Here is a 23727-nt window from a genome sequence, read left to right as displayed (position 1 = left end):
TTTTGGTATGACATGGGTTGTGTCCTTATTGTATGACTTATGATGTACCGTGGATCTCAACCCTGCATAGGAAGAATTGGAATTGACTTTACATACAATGGGGACATAACTTTTTGTAGGTTTAAACTGGTCTTGAGCTGGCATGTCAGTTAACGCTGGAAGTCTTTAGTTTGTATATTTTTGTAATTTATCTTCAGTTTCTTCATTTCCATTGTAACAAAGGACTCAGACCTTTTTGAACTGATGTTTAGGTGTGTTTAAAAGTGAAATATTTTTCTACAGTGGCCAGATTTCAAAGGGAGGATTGTGATCATGTCAAAGTACTAAAACCATGCCACATTTTTTGTGCCTGTGCCAAGTTGGGAATTTCTGGCCACTGTATGTCTTGTTTCATTGTCACCTTCAGTTTATTTTTTATGTTACTTGAATATATAAGGGCAACTCCTTCCCTGTACTTGTGTATAATGTTTTGGGGCCAGCTGCAGCCTGCCCTGTGGTGTGAGGATTTCCTTGTCGTTCATTGAAGACCAATGGGTGACCTTGGGCTGACATTTTCATCCTGGTGGGGTTGTTGTCTCTTTGACATACACACCAAACTTATTCTCATTATATCTTGAAATTCTACAGCAATATGATAAAATGAACAATGTTTAATTTGATATATACAATTACCTTTAGATGGCCATCATCTCCAAGCAACAGATTTGATGGTTTGATGTCCCGATGAATAATTTTTTGATGATGCACTGAAAATACAAAGATTAACATATTTACATGATACAAAATGAATCTATTATCAACATAACTTGTAAAAACTTATATAAAGTTCAAAGTTTTGAAATACTATCTATTAGAAACTAGTCAGTCGTTCATGTTTTACATAGGCAAACACGAAATGCTTACAAATTTTGTTTATAAAGTGTGCCCAATCTATATGATGCCACATACCACATTTAAAATCAAGCCAACCAATGAGCTAACATTTTTATGACAAAATTTTTTTCAATTATTTCACAAGTTTAAAAAATGGCAAAGTGCCAAGAAACAGAAATTTGATATTGAACAGCAACCAAAAAAGCTTACAACATAAGTCCAATCAATATAAAGCTACATACCAAACACAATATCAGTCCAGATTATTGATATGAAATTCAGATTGATAGAATGATGGACAAGGTTATTCCAATACACCATCCAATCATTGAAAGGGGTATAACTAATGTATAGTTTTTATGGCAAGAAACAGTTGGTTCAATTATGTGAAATTATCACTGAAGTTACCAATACATAAGATGATTACAAAAGCTTTAGACTGTTATCATAAAACAATATTAATAAATAGTTTTAAAAATGTTTTATCAGGAAATAAACATGTATGGAACTGGACCTGTCCTGGTGACAGAGTCATATCGTCTTCAATTAATCTGATGAAAGTAAGTCAATGGAATGAGTCATATTTTATCAAAATTACAGAGGTGATAACTGTTAAAATCAATACTCAAGTACAACTCCAGCTAAGAATCATGCAAAATGTGATTCATACTTGGAAAGCCTACATATTTTTATTTTTGATATTTTGTTTAAAATGCTTTAGTAAACAGAATTCAACATTTGGTTTTTTGTATAACCTGTGCTCACAGGCGATAAAAATTGTATAGAATGCACTGTAGATTTCAAAATTAAGGGAGATAACTCTGTAAATGACACTCAAATACAACAGAATCTACTGGATTTTCAATGTTGATTATCTGCTAAGAGTAGGCACATTTGAATGAATAAGTACATATTTCATAGTATAGACCCATAAAACAATTTAATTACAAAAATAAAAATATGTAGCCTTTTTTGGGGTGTATCACATTTTTCGCATTTTGCATGATTCTTACAAAGACAGCTACTTAATTAATCAATCATACTTATTTGGCCTGCCTTTACTCAGAGTTTTACAATGATGCCTAACAGTGTGAAATAGAATAAGACATTTTTTATTCATGGTTTGGTTTATAGAGCTTGTTCTTGTAAATGAAAATATTATATATAATATATATAATAAGTTGTATACGTTGTCGCTTCTCTTATTCGTGCAGGAATTTGAAATTGGAGAGCAAAATCACTCACACTCTCACTTGTACTGGCATTTGACATTGGAGGGCAACAAAAATCCCTTACAACATAAAAAAACCCATCTATATAAAGCCACACAACAAATGTGAAATCAATCCATCCATGAGGAGCCAAGATAATTGGGACCAAATATAGAGAGACGGATAAGGCCCTTAAATATAGATTCTCCTTCCGTCTTGAGAATTTCTCCAATCAAGATAGTTAAAATCTAAAATTTACATATCGAGAGTGGAGAAATCCTTTAATCCCCGAGAGAAATGAGGGAGAATCTGTTTTTCCCAATAATAAAACTATAAAAAATGAATTAAACAACACCCTAAATTCTCCCAACATCAAGGACCTCCCCTCCAGTCATAAAGTCATTGCGTCATCACTACCATAAAATATGAATATTTGTAAATCATTAAGTATTTAGTTGATCAACAATATGAATAACAACTGTAAAGATGGTAAACGTGGTAAGCGTGGGAGTCTTCACGCAACATTTTAATTTCCCAGCATGTGGGGGGAAATTACAAATTTTTAATCACTCGCTAGCGCAGTGTGAATGAAGCCTACGAATGGGAAAAAGTATACTACACTCTTGTTGAGTGTAGGTGGGGAATAATAATAAAAATTTTTAAAAAATTACTTCTTTTCTTATAATATTGACAATTTAGATATTATTGTGTGCATTAATTATTATGATTTTCTGTAAAAATTCCGTTTTGAAGTTTTTGCATCATTGAGTAAAATCCAATAAAGAAGTGCTTTAAATAAAAGAGACTTTTTCTTATTGAATATTTTTTTTTTTATTCTAGACCAAGTTTACAACAAATTTTTGAGGAAGTAAATCCAGTTTACACTTCATGAATGATGAAGTGGTAAATGAACAATTAAGTCTTAATTGTCCCAAAAGTTGGTTATGCAAAAAACATTGAAATTGAAAGCAACTCCTCATCTTTCATCATAATTTTAACAAACTATATAAGTTTGGAAATATCAATATTTGAATTGTGGACTGTAGATCAATCAACACTTATGACTTTGGAGTACAAAATTATTTCACAACAAAATAACCACTATTACTTAAAGAACTAACCAATCAGATTACTTGTAACAAATTAAATCAAATTAAATTATTGAAATTTAAACTTGGTGCATTCTAACATGACATGGGATAATTTAAAAAGTGCAATAACTTTCTAAATCTACAATTCATCTGCCTGATCCTCGTAAAAAGTTACACAATCTAATTAACGTGAATGTCTGGACGATTTACTTCCTTATTGCAGCTGATCATGATTAAGCAATAAAACAAAACGTCATTCATTTCAGTCTGTGATAATTACAAACGATGTAATAACAATAGTCTCAAGTAGGAAGTGGGTGTCCATCTAGTTTTAATCCATAATAAATGACCAATAGATAGTATCTGCACAGTATCTGAGTTAACAGAATACAGTTATGAGATATTTGTCCCCTAATATTTTAGGCCACCAAAAATTAATTCTTTGCTCATGGGCCCTCCCTTGTCTCCTTTCAGGCCAGGGTGCTCCATAAGACTTTTTTAACAACACATATAAAAAAGTACCTCCCAAATAGTTTTTTTGTTTTTTTTTGTTTTTTGCTTTTGTTTGTTTTTTTTCCTGGCATTCAACAATGTAAAGTGTAAAAACATTTCTGTTTTGGGCAATAAAATGGTAAAAAGAAAATTGATATCAACATAAAAATGAAGAAAAAACAAAACAGTATTGATTTTGCAGTTAAATTCAACAAGAAATTTTGAATCCCTTGATCTAAAACAATAAAAGGAATGAAGTCACAGACTGCTTAAACAAACAAAATTTGGTGTTTTGAACTGAATAAAGCATGTGCTACAGATTTTGGCATTTGAGTTAATACAGCCAAGTGCTACAGATTTCGGTGTTTGAGTTAATACAGCCAAGTGCTACAGATTTCAGGGTTTGAGCTAAAGGCATGCTTTGTAATGTATTATAATATCTACCTTCAGTTGAAGTTTTAACTTACAGTATTCTATTCCTAAGATAACATCCCTGAAGTAAGACCATGCCTGGTCCTCAGATAAAGGCTTTTCTGTGGGTACCTCCATTACCTCACTGAAATGAGAAGAATAAGGTATTGCCATGAGAGGCGGTTTACATAAAAATAGTCAAGATGGCAGTTTCCTGTCATTTGAAATTTAACAACTGTGACAATAGGCATGAATACATTGCCCATCCCTAATAATCACAGTACATGTAGCATTGGAGAAGAAGTGGATGGCAGACTGAGTGAAAGGTCTAAAACATTCTGATGCTTCAAAACCAAATTAGAAATCCTCAATTTTCAATTCTACAATTTTTTTCATTGCATTCTTCTTTTGGCAAGGCTTGGCATAAATTCTTAATCTATTGTCCACTCATGACAGTAAAATTGAAATTTCAACATGCTTGCCAAAGCTCGCACATGTAAATTCCAAATTAAATCTCTTTTCACATGCTCAAAACACAATTAAAATAATATACTCTAGTATTATAAGGGAATTTTTTACTTCTTTTCTGCCATAATATATTGTTTGATATAAAACTATTTATTACCTAATAACACTACATATAAAATTTCCAATAATCTACAAATTATGTTTGATACAGCTGGTCACAAGAATGGGGAATCTGACTGAATTGTACTGCTTAAAAATTAGAACAATATCTTATATTCAAGGGCACCCAAAAACAAGTACCTATTTTTAACCATTGTGACCTTTCCCTTAAGACACTAAAATTCAAAAGAGCCATATCTTTTATCAGCAATGCAATGATCTGTGTAATTTATTTATAGAAATATACATTTAAAAAAAAATAGAATTAAGCAAAAGATAGCCCGAAAGAGCTAACCTCAGGTTTTGTGGACAAAAATATAATACTGCAAGACTCTTATAAATATCAGTACAAAACAATTTATGAAACCACAAATTAATGTCTGATCTGGATATCACATAAACATGCTAATGAGATGTCTTCTTTGAACAATGAAGACTCTAGTATTATGTAAACACTTTAAAATATAAGCTAATTATCTTTTACAATACTTGTACCAGGTATGTTACAGAATAAGCCTCAAATACAGAGGTAAGACTAACAATAAAATGGATGAAAATGCATACACTGACCATGTGTGAGACATTAAGAATCTAACACCTGTATGAGTGAAAGATAGGGGAACCTGAGACAGCCAAAGATTAGATTTAATCGTTCTCTAACAGGTTGAGACCACAAGTCAATTCTGACTTATCTAGGAATGTGACAACTCTAATAGGTAAAGACCACAAGAATACTGACGTACCTAGGACTGTCACACCTCTAACAGGTCAAGATCACAAGAATTCTGACGTATCTAGGAATTTGACAACTCTAACAGGTTGAGACCACAAGAATTCTGACGTATCTAGGAATGTGACAACTCTAACAGGTTGAGACCAAAAGTCAATTCTGACTTATCTAGGAATGTGACAACTCTAACGGTTTGAGACCACAAAAATTCTGACATACCTAGGAATGTGACAACTCTAACAGGTTGAGACCACAAGTCAATTCTGACTTATCTAGGAATGTGACAACTCTAATAGGTAAAGACCACAAGAATACTGACGTACCTAGGACTGTCACACCTCAAACAGGTCGAGATCACAAGAATTCTGACGTATCTAGGAATTTGACAACTCTAACAGGTTGGGACCACAAGAATTCTGACGTATCTAGGAATGTGACAACTCTAACAGGTTGAGACCACAAGTCAATTCTGACTTATCTAGGAATGTGACAACTCTAACAGGATGAGACCACAAAATTCTGACGTATCTAGGAATGTGACAACTCTAATAGGTAAAGACCACAAGAATACTGATGTACCTAGGACTGTCACACCTCTAACAGGTCAAAATCACAAGAATTCTGACGTATCTAGGAATGTGACAACTCTAACAGGTTCAGACCACAAGTCAATTCTGACGTATCTAGGAATGTGACAACTCTAACAGGTTGAGACCACAAGTCAATTCTGATTTCTAGGAATGTGACAACTCTAATAGGTAAAGACCACAAGAATACTGATGTACCTAGGACTGTCACACCTCTAACAGGTCGAGATCACAAGAATTCTGACGTATCTAGGAATGTGACAACTCTAACAGGTTGAGACCACAAGTCAATTCTGACTTATCTAGGAATGTGACAACTCAAACAGTTTGAGACCACAAAAATTCTGACGTATCTAGGAATGTGACAACTCTAAAAGGTTGAGACCACAAGAATACTTACGTACCTAGGACTGTCACACCTCTAACAGGTCGAGATCACAAGAATTCTGACGTATCTAGGAATGTGACAACTCTAACAGGTCGAGATCACAAGAATTCTGACGTACCTAGGAATGTCACACCTCTAACAGGTCGAGACCACAAGAATTCTGACTTATCTAGGAATGTAACAACTCTAACAGGTCGAGATCACAAGAATACTGATGTACCTAGGAATGTCACAACTCATAGACACAATAAGTAGTAAAACAATATTATCCACTACTCCAACTGTATTTACAGTAGCTCACATGTAAATTAAAATAAAACTCTCTTCAGTTTTTCAGTTATGTTTAAGTTCCGATTCCACTCTTTTTTTAATACATATTGGGTTTATATTTCTACTGAGGCATACATTAACTTCCAAGAGTTGTTATGAACTAAGTAATATTCTAATGGTTGATCTGTTCATGGAAATACCACTTTACATAATACTTTAAATACTATATGTCAAAAAGAAGACAATAATGAAAGTCATTCAGTGGAGAAATCAATTAAAAACGTACCTTAAAAATTATCTTAAAACACAACAAACATCTTATAGTAAACATATAATAATGACATATTCAGGTATCTCATTGATCAATAAGTCACTGCATCCCCTTTATGTCTACAGGTATTCAATGTCCCTACAAAACAGAATTCCTGACCTGTCTAAGGAGGCTCTACTAAATTAGAGTACTATTATATCTTACCCAAGGGTGTCTGAAATTTCCCAATCTTTCACAAGAAAAGCTGGTATTTGATTCTTTTTCTCACTTCAAGTTTTGTTTTGCGATTAAATATTTGAATTGAAATGACCTACATTTAACAACTGTTCACTACTTTTCAATTTGGCCAGTGATAGGTCGCCACCAGGTGTAAAATAAAACAGTCACCTGCATATAAACAAACTGCAAGGGATAATCAATCCCCATTTATTCTCAATCAAATTATTTATAGGAAGAATTTTCAAAAACATATTGGTAAAATATGATCGTTAACTCTTTATATACTGGTAATTGTATGATTTTTTTACGGGATAGCATACATATGTTCTCTCTTAACCCATGTGTGAGATAAAGAAATTGCACACAGCTTAAAATAGGAACTTGTCTCTTTAGTGAGAAATCAACATCTCAAATGTGACACCTTGTATTCTACAAATTAAAACCTCAGATAGATTATTTGTACTTTTCTTGGATTCATTCTAAAATGACATTCCTATTATCCTTGACAGTATCTTTGGTTAAAGACATTTAACGTCATACTGTAAACAGAGTCAGTGATTGAATATTTAACAAGAATAGGTATGGTGTATATGTCAAACAGTAAATAAGTATGTCTAAAACTACTGATATAACTGTGGCTGTAATTATTGAATTCAATTACAGACCATTAACAGAACAAAAGGTCGATATACTCACCCTTTTTCTACCAATTCAAAGGCTGAAAGATAAGAACAGAAATAAATTACACATTAAAAAAAACATCAGCAATTTACATTTTTTTTATTTTTAATTTTCTATTTTTTCTATAATTTCTTTATGACATACTTAGAAAAATAATGATATGATTAGAAATGGCAGCAATCTCAGGTCATTTCTACAAGATGCCTGAAAGAACATACCTTTCTTCTACATCTATTGTAATTAGGAAAAGTTGTTTTTTTCTTTAAATAAACTAAATGTCACCATGAGTCATTAAAAAAAAACATTATGTTGTCATGGCTACTTTCCTGTTCTATGTTTATGTTTTGAATTTTGAGAACAAAGGAATTTACAAAGGTGCTTTGTCACTTGTTTTCTGATCTCTAACTACTAGTAGATTTATTTTGTGACTTCTTTTTCAAATAAAATACTGCTTACACTAACTTTGAGGACAAATCATTAATACAGATCCTTTATATAAAGGAGATATTTTTTTATGTGATCATAAACCTTAAAGTTAAATTTTACAAATAGTCTTGAGTTTGAACTGAAGGAGATAGACCCAAGGTAAGGGACATAACTCTTACAAATCATTGGAACATTTGTATTCCCAATTTTACATGAATCTCATGAAAGCATCATAGTAACTTGGATTGATTTCATTCTGTTCAAAAGGGAAGCTTGAAAGGCTTTGGTGAAATTGAACATGTTTATGATAATCCACTTTTTTACCCTATTTATGAAGATGCTCCATTAAGTCCTTAATTTTGTGAGATTTTAACATAGATACTATGCAGAAATTCACAATCTGAAGAGAGTAATTTGCAGCAGAATTTCATCAAAACAATGGAAAATTTATAAAAATAAACCCATGACTTTTGAGCAAGTTTTACTGTACATTGGGAAAACATATTGTGCTATCAAATCTTACAAAATATGATACAATTACAACTTTCTGTGAAACTAAGTACTGATTAAAACATTGAACCCTTATCATTTAACTACTTACATACTTCCCTCCTTATCTGAGACTTCTAGGGTAAATGCTAAACATATGTCAGGCATATATACCTAAAAACACATGTGTAACAGGTGTTTCACATGCATGAAACACATGTTTCTTGCCACACATGGAAACCATGTGAAACTTGTAATATGCATGTGCCAGGAAACACACCTTGTGCATGTGCACATGAGTGACATTTTACCTGTGTAAATGCTGCTTACTCACCCATATAGAGGTTATCTTTGTCAGGGTCATCTAAAACTTCTACCAATCTAACAACATTGGGGTGATCTAATTTCTTCAGAATAGCTATCTCTCTGTACACTTTCTCTAGAGGGGTGACTGGTTTATTTACAGGCTTTCCATCTCTTGACGGAGGGGGTCGCCCTGGAAAAGAATGTCATTATCTATTAGCTTAACTGTAAAATACATCAGATACAGTGGGAGAATTTCATTTCTACCAATAGTTAGGGGTAGAGAATGACTTTTTCAACCTGAGACCTACCCTGAACATGACTTTTACAGCGAGTGATAAAGTTAACTTAAGGGAATAGCAATAGTCTTCCCTACATTTATTGAACATTTAAACTGATGAAATGTCTTAGGTAGTGAACTGGACAATTAATAAGGAGATATCAACAATTTTTCATTTCTATCAATTATCATTGAAGAATGATAGAAAGTTTAAATATCCCTGAGAATTTCCAGTGAACTACCTAAGAAAGTTCATAAGGTGATTTTTCTTGAATCAAGGGAAGAAAAAATCTTTCCCCTGATGAAGTTAACTACACTATTTGCTGTAAAAATGATTCATGAAACCAGACCTTATATTTTTACCATTATTTCATTCTGTATTTTTTAGAAGAGCGCAATCTTGAATTTTTTATCAACAGGAGTTTTTCACCTTGCGTCATATTCCATATCAAACCTATTTTGAGGATCTCTTAAAAGAAGTAAATGATCATCCCTTGAGAATAACAGTGGTTTACTGAATAAGCTCCTTAATACTTAAGTTCAAAGTAAGACCCGTTTTTTAATAAGCATGCTATAATTCCAAATCCTGGAAATTCAAATCCATTTTATTAGAGTAAAGAATTTGAATACATTGTCTAATGAATGATTTGCACGTCTTAGGAAGTTTCTAATCTCCTAACAGACAAATCAATACAAACTAACTGATTGCATTAAACTTACTTAATCTCAGAATAAGCCAAATGAACCAATGTGAAACAGGCAGCCAAATGACAGACACCAATGTCTTTATAAAGATTATATAACAGACTTGGAAGAATCTATCAAAGCCAGTAAGCTTATACCAGTAAGATCAGGTCACGGTGTACATTATGGATGATCCACAGAAAAGGATTGCCTTCATGAATGACAAAAACACAAATTGAGTGTGAAAATTGGCCAAAGAATTACACTGACAGTTCACGCTGGTCTATTCAAGTATCAGCCTTTATAAATATCAGACTGGAGGTGATTTATGCATGTAAAAAAAACCACAAAATTACTGGTAACTTTCATATCTTCTTCAGAAACAGTTACAGACCATATAACCATATGTATTCTCAGTTTTTTCATGGGGTTATTACACATTTGAGATAAAAAATTTAAATGTGTTTTACATGAAACAGGCACTTTGCAAGAGTTATGGTTCTTTGTTGATTCTTGTGGGAGATGAATGTATAGTTTTAAATGAGAACTGTACATGGAAAGGACTTTACATGAAAAAATGATGTATGTTGTCCTAAAATGCATTTGTTTGGTGGGTTTGTCTCACTATGGATCAGTACCATTGGCAGTGTCTGAATTTCATATTAATAGGTACCGTACTTAATCATAATGACAAAATAACACAGAATAGTATATATAAGTACTATGATTTGAACTATAGCTTGTAGTTTAATCAATAGGGGATACTTTTAAATGCTGATTATATAAGAACAGTATAGTTTCCACAAAAACTTTTTTTTGGCAGCATTGGAATTCATTTTCACAAACTTTTAACAAAAAGAACATAAATAAATAGGTACCCCACAATTCCACTAGAGAAAATAACATGGATGGTAGTCTTACTGAATAATAAACAAGACTGAATAAACTTTGATGTGATAAAAATGAAGTAGTATTAAATACTCACGGTAGAATCCAGCCTTCTTTATCAAACGCTTTTTGGAAAGAATTTTCATTGCCTACAACAGAAAGAAAAACAGTATAATAAATCATAAAAACCTGATATAACCTCCCAGTCATGTTATAAAAACCTGATATAACCTCCCAGTCATGTTATATAAACCTGATATAACCTCCCAGTCATGTTATAAAAACCAGAAATAACCTCCCAGTTATGTTATAAAAACCTGACATAACCTCCCAGTCATGTTATATAAACCTGGTATAACCTCCCAGTCATGCTATATAAACCTGGTATACTTCCCAGTCATGTTATATAAATCTGGTATAACCTCCCAGTCATATATAAACCTGATATAACCTCCCAGTCATGTTATATAAACCTGGTATAACCTCCCAGTCATGTTATATAAACCTGGTATACCTCCCAGTCATGCTATAAAAACCTGCTATAACCTCCCAGTCATATAAACCTGGTATATCCTCCATTTCATATTATATAAACCTGGTATAACCTCCCAGTCATATTATATAAACCTGGTACATGTATAACCTCCCAGTCATATTATATAAACCTGGTATGACCTCCATTTCATATTATATAAACCTGGTATAACCTCCCAGTCATATTATATAAACCTGGTATAACCTCCCAGTCATGTTATATAAATCTAGTATAACCTCCCAGTCATATTATATAAACCTGGTATAACCTACCAGTCATGTTATATAAACCTGGTATAACCTCCCAGTCATGTTATATAAACCTGGTATAACCTCCCAGTCATGTTATGTAAGCAAAGGCTGTAACTCTAAGAAATTAACCAAGGATATTAATTATAATCTTAAACAGACTAAAAAATACATTACGTAGGCATATTCCCATTGTTCAACAATTTGACTATTTGATCTATACTTTCTAAAAGGCTGTTATATTTTTTAAGTCTATGAAAAATCACATGGTGCACACTACATAACCTACGTAGCAGGTTACTTTGAAGTGTGTACCACAGACATTGAGATTATTTCAAATAGACCCAAAAAAATATGATTGATTGATGATTGTTGGGGTTTAACACCCAAGCTGCAATATTTCAGCTATATTCAGGTGTTGAACATGAAGTGGATGATAAAATGAACATGAATGATGATGAAATGAACATGGGATGGGACACAAGGTTAGTAGGGTCGAAAAAAATTTGATTGCCACTAGAAAAAGGGGGGATGGGTAGGGTCGGGCAATTTAGCCTCCTGTGGCGGAGCGCAAAGGTTCTACTCCTATCAAATACCACAGCAGGGTTCTTTAACATGCGAGGAACGTGGCATCTTTCCCAACACGGTGCACCACTATGGTTTGCGGTCAGGTTTTCCGTATTATAGCCTGACAAGCACTTTTTATCCTATTAGAAAGTGTGTCATATCTGAAAGCAAATTTTTGACCTATGACCTTTACTTAAATGAGGACTCTACAGTGATATACAAAGATAGACAGAAATCATTGCTCTTATGGAACAACATCATCACAAGTTTGTTGGCATGACAACAAAAAGAAATCACTTAAGCAATAAAGCCAAACTTCATACCTAAATAAGATCCCAAATAGTCATAAATAAATAAGATTTAAAATGAAAGGAGTCAAGACAGAAATTTACTTCAAGAAATTAGTATGTGATATTCAAAATCTATGCATACTTAGGATATAGAGCTAAATTTCTGTCATATACTCTGTCAAAGACTTAAGAGCTCTTCTATGAAGTGGACAGGAATTCAAAACTTGACAAAAATTTGTCCATATACACATTCAAGTTACTATTTTAAGAGCATATTTCGGCTCACATATAATCTGGTAACCTCTTCTTTGATTTCCATTAGTACCAGCCTATATTGAAATAATAGCATATTTTTTTCCAAAACCTGTTGTCATAACATTACACAAGTAATTGGGCAAAAACAGAATTAAATTACCTCACATGTCATTCAGTCATCGATACAGAGTACATTTTATTCCAATAACTAAAGATATCACAGACAGAAAACCAATAGAAACAAAACCAATATGAAGAAAAACATGGTAAAAAGTACAATTGTAGTTCATATGTCCTTATCAGCTATGTTAATGGAGTAATTTACAGCAACTTAACGAGCTAATGATTGCTGGCTCATTAACTGATCAATAAAAATCCATGTAGTGTTTTAGATAATACTTGTTACAAAGAGTCAAGGCTTCGAGGTAACTGGGTCGGAAAAAAAAAAAAAAAGAAATGGAACTCATAAAAAAAGTCAGACATTGGAAAGAGTAAGGAAGGAAACAGTAATTAGAAACTATATGTTATCTCTAATCCTACCCACGTAAAGTGCAACACTTTAGTTAACCATTCAGGGAAGAAAATCTCATATGCATAGCTTGAGATTAGTGAAACCCCCAGGCTAACTAAGTAGGTTCTGTAAACCTGGACACATGTGGGGCCTGCACCTAAAGCAATTTCAACCTGGTAACTATGAGTCCAGCACCTTAACCACACTGCCATCCCATTACTCCTTCTCGTCTATTATATATGGAACTTCAAAAGAGATGTTTTTTTTTTAAATTACATGAATCTCAATCACTTATATTTTGTACATTTTATTGCACTAAGGAAAAATTACTTGCACAACAAAATAAACAAAAATAGTTAATGGTAATTTTTGAAAATAATTTTGATGAAAACTGAGCTTAGACCATTATTTTGTTTGCAGACCTACTTAGTTGGTATAGGTGAACCATTTGTACTCAGATAAAATTATCAGGATGGGTTTCACAACATTAATTTAGGTAATGAATTCTGATTTTCCTTGAAATGCAACACATGGAACAAAGATCAATAAATAATAGCGGAGCTCAAATTAAACGGTCTTGAATTACAGCTTAAGAAATTTAATACAAGTACAAAAAAAGGTACAACGTGACTTTGTAGAACAAAATATGTAACATTATTGCTCAAATACGGTCATATAGAATTGTCATGTCTCTGCTTTCTGGTTGTTATATAAATCATTATAGATATAAACTGATACACCGAGTCTGAATATTGTCATGACAAACACACTTGGGTAACTAATTGCTGGGTGTCCAACCCACACTGTACTACTGGGGTAATTCACAAATTGCTGGGTATGTGACCCACATTTGACTTCTGGGGTAACTTACAAACTGCTAGGTATCTGACCAACATTGGACTACTGGGGTAACTGATTGCTGGGTGTTTGACTCACATTTGACTACAAGGGTAACTAATTGCTGGGTATCTGACCCACAATTGATTATCAGGGTAACTTATAGCTGGGTATCTGACACACATTTGACTACAGGGGTAACTAATTGCTTGGTATCTGACCATCATTTGACTATTGGGGTAACTGATTACTTGGTATCTGACCAACATTTGACTACAGGGGTAACTAATTACTTGGTATCTGACCAACATTTGACTACAGGGGTAACTAATTGCTTGGTATCTGACCAATATTGGACTACTGGGGTAACTGATTGCTGGGTGTTTGACTCACATTTGACTACAAGGGTGACTAATTGCTGGATATCTGACCAACATTTGACTATTGGGGTAACCAGTTGCTAGGTATCTGATAAGCATCAAACTCTTTTATTTCCATTAAAAAAATACAACAGTTCAGGGAAAAAAGTGCATACATTAGTACACCAGATTAGACTTCTCTCCTTTCATCTTATGAGTTCATAAAATAGACTCCTTTTCTGAAAGTATTATTAGTCATGAAAAAAAACTGCAAAGAAAAAAATTTAATGTCATAATTATATTTATTTATCCTGTACTATGGATGAAAAATGATAATCATTTGCAAAAAACAAACAAAAAAATGGGAAAAGGCAAGAAATGAGCAGCATATTATATATTCTCTGTTTTGACATACACCTGGTCAGGAATATGCAATAAAAGGCTGGTACATATACTGAGTAGAAAGGTCTATATATTGAGTTACATCCCTTTTATGTTACTGTTAACAACCAACTTCATAAATACTACCACAGATGACTGATATGAACCTCTTTGAAGAGCTGCATGGCTAAACCGGTAATTCATCTACCATCTAAGGAAGTGGATTCTATTAAGGAGAATATCTCTTACAAAGAATCCAGGTCAATCCTTGGTTTTATTAAGTGCATGATCAGTCATCTGATGCTGAGAATTTTACATTAGAAATGATCTATTACCAAGAAATAAAGAAGTTATGAGCATATAAATAATACTGGATTCCAAATACAAAAGTGCAATTAATGAAATTCCAAATGAATCCATATTATTGTCTTTTTATGTTTACTTAAATTGTAATTTCCAATAAAATGCTTCAGAAGCCGCAGCTTGACACAACTGTAGAGATCTAACCCTGAAACATTTGGGACAAGTATAGACAAAACATTCAACCTTCACAATAGCTCTGAATTTCTTTGTGATTACATGTTAGACACATCATATGATTCTGACCAAAATGAAAGTAGTCCAATATCTTTCATATGTGCCAAAAGTTTTTTTTTTTAGCATACAAATGCTTGTTTTGACCCTAATCACCCCATATTTCTCCTAAGTTCATTTCTTATATCTAAAACAATCCTAGTTTGACATTTATGGTACAAAACATTGTAGAACAATTTCATAGAGATCTATACACTCATATTTGAGTTGGAGTTTAATTCTTTATAACATCTCGTTTACATAAATCTTAACATTTACCTAATAAAATGTTCTACTTATAAATAGAGATTATCAGAAAATAAATGGAAATATATATATGGCTCAAAGGGAAATTCTTCAAAATTTCAAAGAAGGTGGCTGAGTTTGGCAGGATTATCTGACTAGTGAGCAATGGTATAAATGTGAGTATGAGTGATTTCTTTTCTTTTCTTTTCAGTTCATTATAGTTGTTTCTTTCCATACCAGTTTTGTATTTGTATTGTAATTGAAAAATATGTAAATTAAAAAAAAATATCCAGTTTGCACTTTCACTGCTACTTTAAAATCATCCAAACTAGTGAATGTTTTATGGGACTGGTATCGTTTTTACTTGCATTACAGTCGAAAATAGATTTGCCATGATGCTATTTTAAGCTTCTGAATGAAGGTGCAAACTGGATATTTTTTTTTAATTTACATATTTTTCTAAAAATCAGACAAGGTGATTCATGCATGTTGAAAACCCACTGAATTCAGTCTTATTTCTTGTTCAGAAACAGTTACTGATCACATGACAAGTCTAAATTTTTCATTAGGTTGTTGTGCTTTTGAGATAAAAATCATATAGATTGTACATGAAATTTGTACTTTGCAAGAGTTACTGTTCTTCATTTGGCTTCATTTGGTTGATTTCAGTAGAAGATGAATGTATGATTTTCTCAAAAGGTCAGATCTGAATGCAGAAAATATTGTTGTTATGTGGAAGTATAGCATATGTAGACTGAAAAAGCATGGTTTGTTTGGTGGGTTTTTCTTCAACATGCATCACTTTACCATTGGCAGTGTCTGAATTTTATGCGGACTTGTACTTAAATACAGATCAAATCAAAGCTTTTTTTAAGATACTAGAAATGGTAAAAACAGTCAACAGTTAAATTATTACGAAAATGACATTATCACTCCTTATTTCCTTATAAATGATGGAAAAATTGGACCACGATAATTATGAGAGAGTATTACCAATACGGCAATTCAAATTGAATATCAAGACAATCTAAACTATACTGGAAGGTAAGAATGACATACCAGGACTGAAAGGTGGTGTGAAATTATGTTACTTTGGGAGTATTTCAGGTTTCGTCTGCCTCAAATCTGGCTCTGATCAAATGAGCTGTTTTTTTTTTACTGTTATGTCATAAAAATCTAGTGCCTATATATGGAACAAAAAGATTTCTGAGGTTGTATTAAACTTTGTATAGTAGTTTTGAAAACTATGACGGAATTGGGTACTGGAAACATGTCAAATGCAGTAGAATTTGTATTACAATAAAAGTAGTTTCTTGTTGAATATATGCAGCAGATTTAAAAATTATAGATCATAATTTTTTCCTTACTATTTCTGATTTCTTATTTCCTGATACATTTTTTAATATCTCATATTTCATTTATTTTTAAATTTACATCCTGCCACTAAACACTTCAGTAAAATTTACTTTTTTTATATATTTTTTAAAAAACTCATCAGACCTCATTTAATTCAAACAAAACCATAACATGGCAATTTACTGATATGCTAAAGTGTTTTAAGTATTCCTAAATTTTCTGGGGTTTACTCCTCAATAATGGTCTTTATCTACAATGTTGTGCACATTTATTAAGCCATGCCCCTAACTATCCAAAATTTCTATAAAGCTGGGGATTCCGAAAGTATTTTGTTAGACAAATTAAAATTAACTTAGCACAATAGGGATGAATTGAAACTGAACAATTTCTAAATATATTTAAAACCCAATTTTATCACTTTTTCATTGCAGGATAAAACAATGTCAGGGTATTGTAGAAAAATGCAGCCTGTATGTGTACTAGGAGAGGGACAAAGGAATTCCATGTTGTAAAGTCACCTTTTGCTATTTCAATAAGCCTCATATTCATATTCATATTCATTGCAAATTTGACAGGTCTAACATCGTTGGGAACTTTTCAGACCTTTCTATACGTTTATATATCTTCCCTGTATCAATTTGATCCGATGGAGCAGTGTAGCAAATAGAGTCGTCACATTCTGAGACGTTGTATAATATTGATTTGTTGTGACATGCATCATTAATTTGATCCTCTATCCTACATATTAACATCTAAATGAACTGTCCCGTACCACCATACATCGTGTATTAAGTTACAGTCCTAGATTAATCCTACGAGGAGGAATGACCCGGCCAGTGAAAGCTATATTTCTATATAGCCTAGTTGGCCGAGTGGTCTAGGGCGCTGGACTTTGTGCAGGCGGTGTTGCCATAGATGTCACAGCAGTACGAGTTCGAGCAAATTTTCGGTCGTTCCCTCCGCGGGACACGAACTCGTACCGCTGTGACATCCATGGCAACACCGCCTGCACTAAGTCCAGCGCCCCAGACCATTCGGCCAGCTAGGCTATAGCCTAGTGCAGGCGGTGTTGCCATAGATGTCACAGCGGTACGAGGTCGGGTCCCGCGGAGGGAACAACCAAAAATTTGCTTTGCAAATTTGACAGTTCTAACATCGTTGGGAATTTTTCAGGCCCTTCTATATATATATATATATATATATATATGCTGAAGTGTTTGAAATATATCATTACATAAATAGCATTGATTTACTGAATGTTCCCAATGCAATGAATTCAGTAATTTCACTCTCTCCTGCCAAAATGTCTAATATTAATCCACTAATCACAAAATTTTAAATTATGGAGAAAATCTATGTTATCAAATGGATAATAAATTATGAATAACCAAAATATTGTAACTTATTTGTGCAAAAAATGCTAGAAGATTTGACTTGTGCACAGAACATTTTTGTGTTCATATTTTGGTTATTTACTCTTTCGAATTAATTATCAAATTATTTTTTTTACGAAATTAACAATACTATTTTGATAATACTTACATAATGTATATCATCTTTTTCGTTGTATGCTAATTTGACAATACCATAGGAACCCTTAAATAAAACAAGAAAATAATATGAGGAAGGTGTAACCTGTAAGAGGATGTAAACTACAGGGGTCTTATCAATAGATATATAATCTATCTCAAGTTGGATGTTCCCATAGATTCTGGTAGACTTGGGAGGACTCTCATCTGTTGGCCATATTGTCCCATATCTCAGATTTTTCAATTTTCACAATTCACACTTCTGTGCCATTTTTGCTATACTTTCGTGTAACAAGAAATGATGATTCGTTAGTTCTAAGGTCTAGCTATAAGATATTCTTCTTTTAAAACTTATTTTTTACACAAAAACCACAATATTTATCATCTGCCAAGAAAATACTTCTGGAAATACAGTGGACTTCACTTAATTGCATATTCCTGTTAAATGCATAAAAACTCAAAGAACAAAAACATTTCCCATCTTATTCTTGTAAAAATGTCCTCTTAATAGCATAACATAAGGCCAAAATAAGAAAATTTCTCTTATTTGCATCAATACTTTTCAAAATTTTCTTAAAAATGTACCTAAATGGATAAAACAACAATACATCGTTAGTGAAATACCTCAGTTTTCTTAAGAAATTTGTTTTACGACAATATTTTCTCTTTCTTTTGACTAGAAATTAAAGCAGGAATCTAATTAGACACAAGGTAAGAATACATCCCCATTGAAACATTGAAAATATCAGGTATTTTTGCTTGAAATGACAATTTCTGTTAATTGCATATTTTTTCAGATAAATAGTTCATGCTATTAAAAGGAATCCACAGTATATACACATTTAATGTTTAATATATGGATTTAATGCACACTTATTTTGAATGATTTCAGCTTCCAATCATAAAAAAAAATAAAGCTACATTCACCAACATGCTTCATAATAAAAGGTAACTGTTAATTAGAATATTTACAGCACTTATTGGGTGAAATTATTGCATAATAATGCCCTTTTAATTATTGTGATTAAGAAAAAAAACATAATTCATTCACATAAAAATTTCTACAAGTAAATTTTACTTATTTTGCAATAAAACCAGGCAAATTTATTTCAATAATAAAAATATTGCAATATATCTTAATTTCCAGTAACAAATTTGCTCTGCCTTTATTTCTACTCAAAACAGTGTATCTTTGGCTGTGAAAGAATAAGTTTCTGAATTACTATATGTGACAATCAAGATACATCCTGTTATGGATTCATGCTAAGAATATCCTTACACAACCATTTCCTTACAAATTAAATCATACAGATAAGCAAGGAACATGGAAATGGGAAACATGGTACAAGTCATCATGCAAAACACCAAATATCTTCACATTCCCTCTAATAGAAGCTGAGAATCCATAACAGACGGACAAGGTGATTGCAATAAAGTCCCAGTCTAATGTGTTGGGGGTATAATTAAGGTAAGCTTAACATAAGCTTTAAGTAATAGTCCATACAAATCTTTACCTTTCCAATTTCATTTTTCAGTTTATACTGATTGAGTTGCATATAACCATCACTGTCTGTCACAGACACTCTTCGGGTTTCCATGGTTGGTTGTCGTCGTAACCTTGGTGATGATGAAGGGGATCCAAATGGGGAAAGTCTATCTATACGAGGATGATCTTCTGAATGACTATATACAATTTTTGGTCCATGTCGGGGTGAGCACTGTAATCTATTCAAAGACAGACATTCGTCTGAAAGTTCGATACTTTGATTGGATTCTGCGAGATGAGGCACATATAGGTGATCAACATCCAGCTCATTCTGCAGAATATCAGAGTTACTACTAATATTAGAACTCTGTTTAACAAGAGGTGGTTTGGAAAGTTTTAAAATAGCACCATTTTCCGAAAGTTTCTTGTGTTTTAGTTTTTCGTTTACAGGGTCCAAATCTGTGTTTTTATGTTTGTCGACACATGAATCTGCTATGGAATTTCTGTGATGACGATTTTCTTTCTGTAGCTTTCTCTCATGTAATGTCAAATGTGTTTCGTTCTGTTTCCCCAGAATATCCTCTGGCTCCCTCTGACATCTCCTGTAAACATTATTAATATATTATAAATGTATATTAGTGTATCTATAACTTGCAGTCATTTCAACTGTTTGTATGGCAATTTTAATGTATTATACAGCACTAGTTGATTGTGTGTTCCAAAATTTATAGTGACAAAGAACTTCTATGCTTGAAATACAAGTAGGCTAAAACAACTTTCTTTGTACCTGTTGGGAAAAGGAGCAAGAAGTGACCATATTTGAAGTTGATAGTCTTTAAGGATTGGACCAGTCTTTTATCTTACATAGTGCAAATAATCAAAGTCTCCATAAAAGTATTCCTGGTCAATATACTGTAAATTAAAGAAAATATTCAAGAAATTCATTATTGCAATTTTGTCATTTTTCATTAACAAATTTCCATGTCACTGAGGACAATAATAACATCACTCAATAATGTTCCACTTTACAATATATTGGGAACTGCATAGTTTATGGACTACTTTATAATTTGTGAAAATTGTAATCTATAAATCAAGTACACTGAACAGAAACTCAGTCTGCACTAAACTGACAAATAAAACCCATTATCAATAAAGTGTCAACTCAATTTTTATTTTTAAATGAAAAAAAAAATGCAATAAAATATCATTAACCAAATTTCCATTGAGCTAAAAGGCTGTACTAATGGGGAATTTACACCCTAAACTCTATCAACTACAAAACTGAACCCAAATAATCAGCCTTGGAATCCAAACCTGCATGATTAGACTTTAAGCATCCAATATTATTACATTAACTTGGTTCCAAAGGCAAAATAAAAAAGCATTAGTGCACTTGAGATTACTTACAGCAGAAAGCTAGACATGTCATCCACTTAACATGTTAATTACAGTCGTTTACGGCAAATCAAGCATGACGTATTTCCCGTAAAGTTAATTTCACAACATCATTTCTAATTATAGTATTCCTCTGAACAAGGATACATCTATTGTATTGTATTTAAAACTTATTGTTTGTACAAAATAAAACACAGATATTTTACATTGACAGTAAACTAGTTATTCCTTGTAAACACATCCACTACAGTGACTTCAATTTCCTTTTTTACAGCAAAAAATAATTTATTATAAATAAAACACAATAAATAATTGACTTACTAATCTATGTAAAATCTACTTGTTAATAATCAAGTACAATGTAACTATTATCATATACCATCATCAGTCAACAAAACTTGACACAACTGAGTCAAATGTCAATTTAATTTCTTATTTCTCTATAATTGTTTCTGAGTGGTAAAAAACTACAGTGTTTTGTACTTTTAAATTAATACACAATTAATGTGATCTATACCCAAGCCAAAACAATACAGGGGTGAAATTATTAGACTTTGTTGATAGATAATTTACGAAAACAGTACAAATGAATAGCCCTTTGATATTTTACACACTTTCTTTCAAAACCGTGAACATTATTTTGTCAGCAGTACCGTTTGTAAAATCAAATCATTTACAAATGATGCAAGCTTTGAAATGTAATAAAAGGCCAAAAGTTTTGAATAGGCATAAAACATGTCTCGACCAACAAACTGACAAGGTGTAAGGTTACAGAACATATTAATGGAAACAACTCTTAGAACATGGAATGCATTGCTATTTTTCACAAAACCAGCCACTTCCTCTTGTCCCAGTGGTGGCCAGTTTGGAGAAGTTTCACTGTACCAGCATTGTTGTAAGTCAAAAACAGACAGTATGGCTCATACATTATGTCATACTTAATTCTCATTTTCTTTCATTCTTATCAATAACATATTTAATCTGAATCACTAACAAACAAGTGACCAACATGGGGCAGAAAAAAAAATTACATAGCAATATTACTTTGAAAGAAAATTTCTTTTACTTTTTACTTTCACTGAATTCTAACTCTGTTTATTTATATATACAATAAAACCTGTTTAAAACAAATGCTCTTGTTCTTTAAATGTGTTCAGTTTAGACAGGTGTTTGGTTTACAAAGGTTCCAAATACAAAAAAAAACTAACAGTCAAGTTTTCAAAATATTTGTGGTTTAGTTTGGACAGGTTTCACAGTATTATGTTCTATTAATTCTTGTAGCAAGAGCCAGTGGAATACATATAAATCTAACATATAAATAATAGCCATAAAAATTCCAATTAAGTACCAGTCCATATAAAAGTCAGACACTGTCCATATTAAAGTAATTTATGGTGAAGAAAAACCCACCGAACAAACTAAAATAAACAAAATCAAACAAAATCAAGGATGATAACTCTTACAAAATGCTAATTTCATGTACAATCTGTATAAATTTTATTTCAAAAATGCAACACCCAAATGAAAAAATATGACTGGTTATGTGGTCTGTAACTGATTCTAAATAAGAAATAATAGTGAATTTTTTGTGAAAAAAAAGTGATGGGTTTTTGACATGTATGAATCACTTCCTGTCTGATTTTTATAAAGACTGATACTTAATATACTGAGAACGCAATATAGTTAAATATGTCATAACAGTACCCTGAAAAACAAGAGGCTCCCAGGAGCCTGAATTGCTCAACTGATTGAATTTTGCCTTTCAATGGCAATAAATTTAACAAGAAGTTGTCCAAAAATTTTAGTCAAGAAGTCTTTGGTAGGACTTATCATAAGGATCATTTCAACAACTGAAAGTTTCTTTTACTCTATCATAGTTTTCAAGATATATTGACTGAAAACTGTAAAAAGAAGTCATTTTTCACCTTTCAAGGGCAATAACTCTTACAAGGAGTCATCTGACACCTTTTGTCCTTGACGAATTTAATTTAACCTTGTAGTTCTAATAACAAGGATCATTTCAGCTATTGGAAGAATTTAGCTTAACCTAATGGTTTTGGAGATATATGTGAAAAACTACAGTCTGACCCCTATGTTCTATTGTAAGTAACAGCAGCCATGTTTTTTGACTGATCAAGGAACATTCATACCAAGTTTGGTTCCAATTGATCAAATAATGTCAGAGGAGAAAATTTTTGAAAGAAATAACATTAAAAATAGCAAAAATCGTTGAAA

The 23727-nt window shown here is 32.4% G+C and overlaps 1 protein-coding gene across 8 annotated transcripts in view; it reads right to left on the bottom strand.

Moving 5' to 3' along the window:
* LOC148607808 (calcium/calmodulin-dependent protein kinase kinase 1-like) overlaps window positions 1-23727 on the bottom strand; it is a 91866-nt gene that overhangs the window by 15204 nt on the left and 52935 nt on the right. For 7 of the 8 annotated variants that reach the window (XM_088544180.1, XM_088544178.1, XM_088544179.1 and 4 more), the window contains 7 exons: window positions 20123-20696; window positions 18622-18675; window positions 11019-11070; window positions 9101-9262; window positions 7867-7888; window positions 4135-4223; window positions 673-746 (listed from right to left, as the gene is read on the bottom strand). In XM_088544180.1, coding sequence (XP_088400306.1) covers window positions 673-746; window positions 4135-4223; window positions 7867-7888; window positions 9101-9262; window positions 11019-11070; window positions 18622-18675; window positions 20123-20696 — 1027 coding nt within the window. Of the gene's footprint in view, window positions 1-672; window positions 747-4134; window positions 4224-7866; window positions 7889-9100; window positions 9263-11018; window positions 11071-18621; window positions 18676-20122; window positions 20697-21504; window positions 21637-23727 lie in introns of those variants that run through there. The other variant, XM_088544185.1, reaches the window with a different exon arrangement.

Source organism: Perna viridis, chromosome 9, assembly GCF_037379345.1.
Source record: "Perna viridis isolate PV_CMFRI_1.1 ecotype Kerala chromosome 9, ASM3737934v1, whole genome shotgun sequence".
Classification (NCBI taxonomy): domain Eukaryota; kingdom Metazoa; phylum Mollusca; class Bivalvia; order Mytilida; family Mytilidae; genus Perna; species Perna viridis.
This window is presented reverse-complemented; position numbering and strand designations above follow the sequence as displayed.